This window comes from Trachymyrmex septentrionalis, unplaced genomic scaffold (genome assembly GCF_001594115.1).
Source record: "Trachymyrmex septentrionalis isolate Tsep2-gDNA-1 unplaced genomic scaffold, Tsep1.0 scaffold62, whole genome shotgun sequence".
NCBI classification, from domain to species: domain Eukaryota; kingdom Metazoa; phylum Arthropoda; class Insecta; order Hymenoptera; family Formicidae; genus Trachymyrmex; species Trachymyrmex septentrionalis.
In genome coordinates, this window is record NW_017305800.1 from 1,465,015 (window position 1) to 1,467,327 (window position 2,313).

A 2,313-nucleotide genomic window follows, 5' to 3' on the forward strand; every position below is an offset into this window, starting at 1 on the left:
ATTTAAAATATATATTTTAAATAAATTTATTTGAAATGAGACCGAGTCCTGTTTGTGACATATTTGTAAATAATCATATGCTTCTGCATTTGCAATAAACAGTGATCAAATTTTCCATTACATTCGCAATATGTATTCAATAAATCAGTAAATGTAAAAAGTTAAAAAATTTTATTATTACTGTCTATAAAATATATTATTTTATTAAAAATTATTTTTATTATAGTTATGCATTTCTTAAATGTAAATCAATTTCGGGCTTTCTTAAAATATTTTCCATTCAAATTCTTTTCTTTCCTTTAGAAAAGGAATTCAATAATACCATTCATTTATCGGAAGTATCGTATTCGTTACCGTAGCAAATTTTATTCATTCTCAAGATAGACAACCAGGTAATTTTTTTGATTTTAGTTAAAGTTTAGGATTGGCTATCACTGACATCACTTGTGACCAATCAGAAAAGTCGAGGTGAGTCCCATTTCGACGAAACGTGAACGCTATTGGAAGCTCAGGTTCGAAAACTTACCCCATTTACGCGGGAAAAACGCTTCGGGGGGAAAAAAAGCTGCGCGCGCACGAGTGTAGTAGAGTGTGTGATCATCGAATATACGTTAGCAGACTGACTCCAGACTCCAGACTCGTGAGAGTTGCGTGCGTGTTCGGACGTCAGTCGCAGTAGTGTACAGTCGTGCAGCGGTATCGTACTATACATACGCCGAGTACGCGTGGTGTGAACGAAGCTTGTAACAGTAGAGAGACTTCGACTCGAGACAAGTCGTCGCAAACGTGGTAGTCACGTGTTCCCGTTGGAACTGCCGATAGAAATTCGCTCGTCGTATCAAGCAGCAAGTTCTTCCGCTAACATCAGTGTCGGTTTGTGCTGTGTTGCGGTGTATTACGTGAACGTGGTGTTTTTCGAGCATCGAGTTCCTGCTGAATACTACTGGAATAACCGCGACTCTGACGAGGTTCGTAGCGCTTACTACCTGGCACACGTTACCGCGCGGCATTAATTCATCAATCGGGATGACGTAGGGAAGCATCGAAATCCGGCGCGAAATCACGTTCCAAGTAATCACACCGAATAGCGTTCTCGCGGAACATCACCCGCTGTTCTCTTCGGAGGCGTGGTGGCTGATGCGGCGTGGGCAAGCATGGCTAGCCGGCTCTTCTGTCTCTCTCTCTCTTTCTCTCGCTCTCTCTCTCTCTCCGGTCTCTCTCCTCCTTTCACTCATTTTACGAATACATAGACACGTTCGCGCCCACTACGGGCGCGTGTACGCGTGCGTATACGACGTGTCTCTTTCTCTCCGCCGTGTAGACGTAAAGAGAGACGCTCTCCTTCCAATTTCCATGTGCAGACTTCAAGAAGGTATCCTCAGAGCAGCCACGCGTTCCCTCCGTCCATCCGGAATATTATTGAGTTCTCGACAGTCGCGTCGTGCAAGTTCATCACAGTGTGTGTCGTCATTGCGAATTTATTTTCTGTTTTCGCGATAGAATAACGGTATCGGCGGACGATCGGTGATCTCTGCCGCCACAGCTGGTTCGATCCATTGCACGGCACAGTGGTTCGTCGGCGCGGCGAACTGACCGCAACGTGGACGCGATTCACGTTGCAAAATCCGCGTCACCCTCGGACAGTCCCGTGTACGTGCACATGATCATCTATCGTTCGTATAAAGCCACATAAATCACCTCCCAAGTCGAATGTCAAGTCCTTGAGCCGCACACGTGCGTTCGCGTTACACTCCCTTACCCCTCGATATAACATAACCTAGAATAAAGCCGCGTGGCTTAGCGTGCCAGTGTGATCGAAGTTGTATCGCGTCAGTCGTCTGCTCAGTCAGTATTTTTCAGTGTATCGTTTGTACCGCAGGTAACGTGAAGTGACAAGTGCCAAACAACGATTTGAACAATGGAAGATGGAAAACTATGGTGGAGTCATACGATGGATATGGATACTGGAAATCGTATGACTGGAAATGAATACGATCCGTTTCCCAAATTATTTTCTGATTATCCGTTCTTAGATGAGGACGAGGTAAATTTCTTATATACTTATATATATATTTATATTTATATTATTATATATATATATATATATACTTGCACAACGAGCTTATTTTGTCCAGTGATAACGTTAAGAAAAAAAATGATTTTGTTTATTAAGGTAATTTTAATCTTATTATCAAGAAATGGAGCTAGTTTTTCGTTCTAAGTACCGTCTGGCAGAATAATCTTGCAAAAAAACGTTATTCGTAACAACTCTTTCTTGAAAAGAATTACTATATTTCTGAAAAATAATTGTTA

The 2,313-nt window shown here is 42.1% G+C and overlaps 1 protein-coding gene across 1 annotated transcript in view; it reads left to right on the forward strand.

Annotated features, from left to right (window-relative positions):
• Positions 1-1,918: 1,918 nt before the first annotated feature.
• Positions 1,919-2,313, forward strand: part of LOC108752720 (peroxisome proliferator-activated receptor gamma coactivator 1-alpha-like) — a 10,401-nt gene continuing 10,006 nt past the window's right edge. Inside the window, exon 1 of the mRNA XM_018493753.1 lies at positions 1,919-2,044. Within this exon, the coding sequence (XP_018349255.1) occupies positions 1,919-2,044 (126 nt within the window). The remainder of the gene's footprint in view (positions 2,045-2,313) is intronic.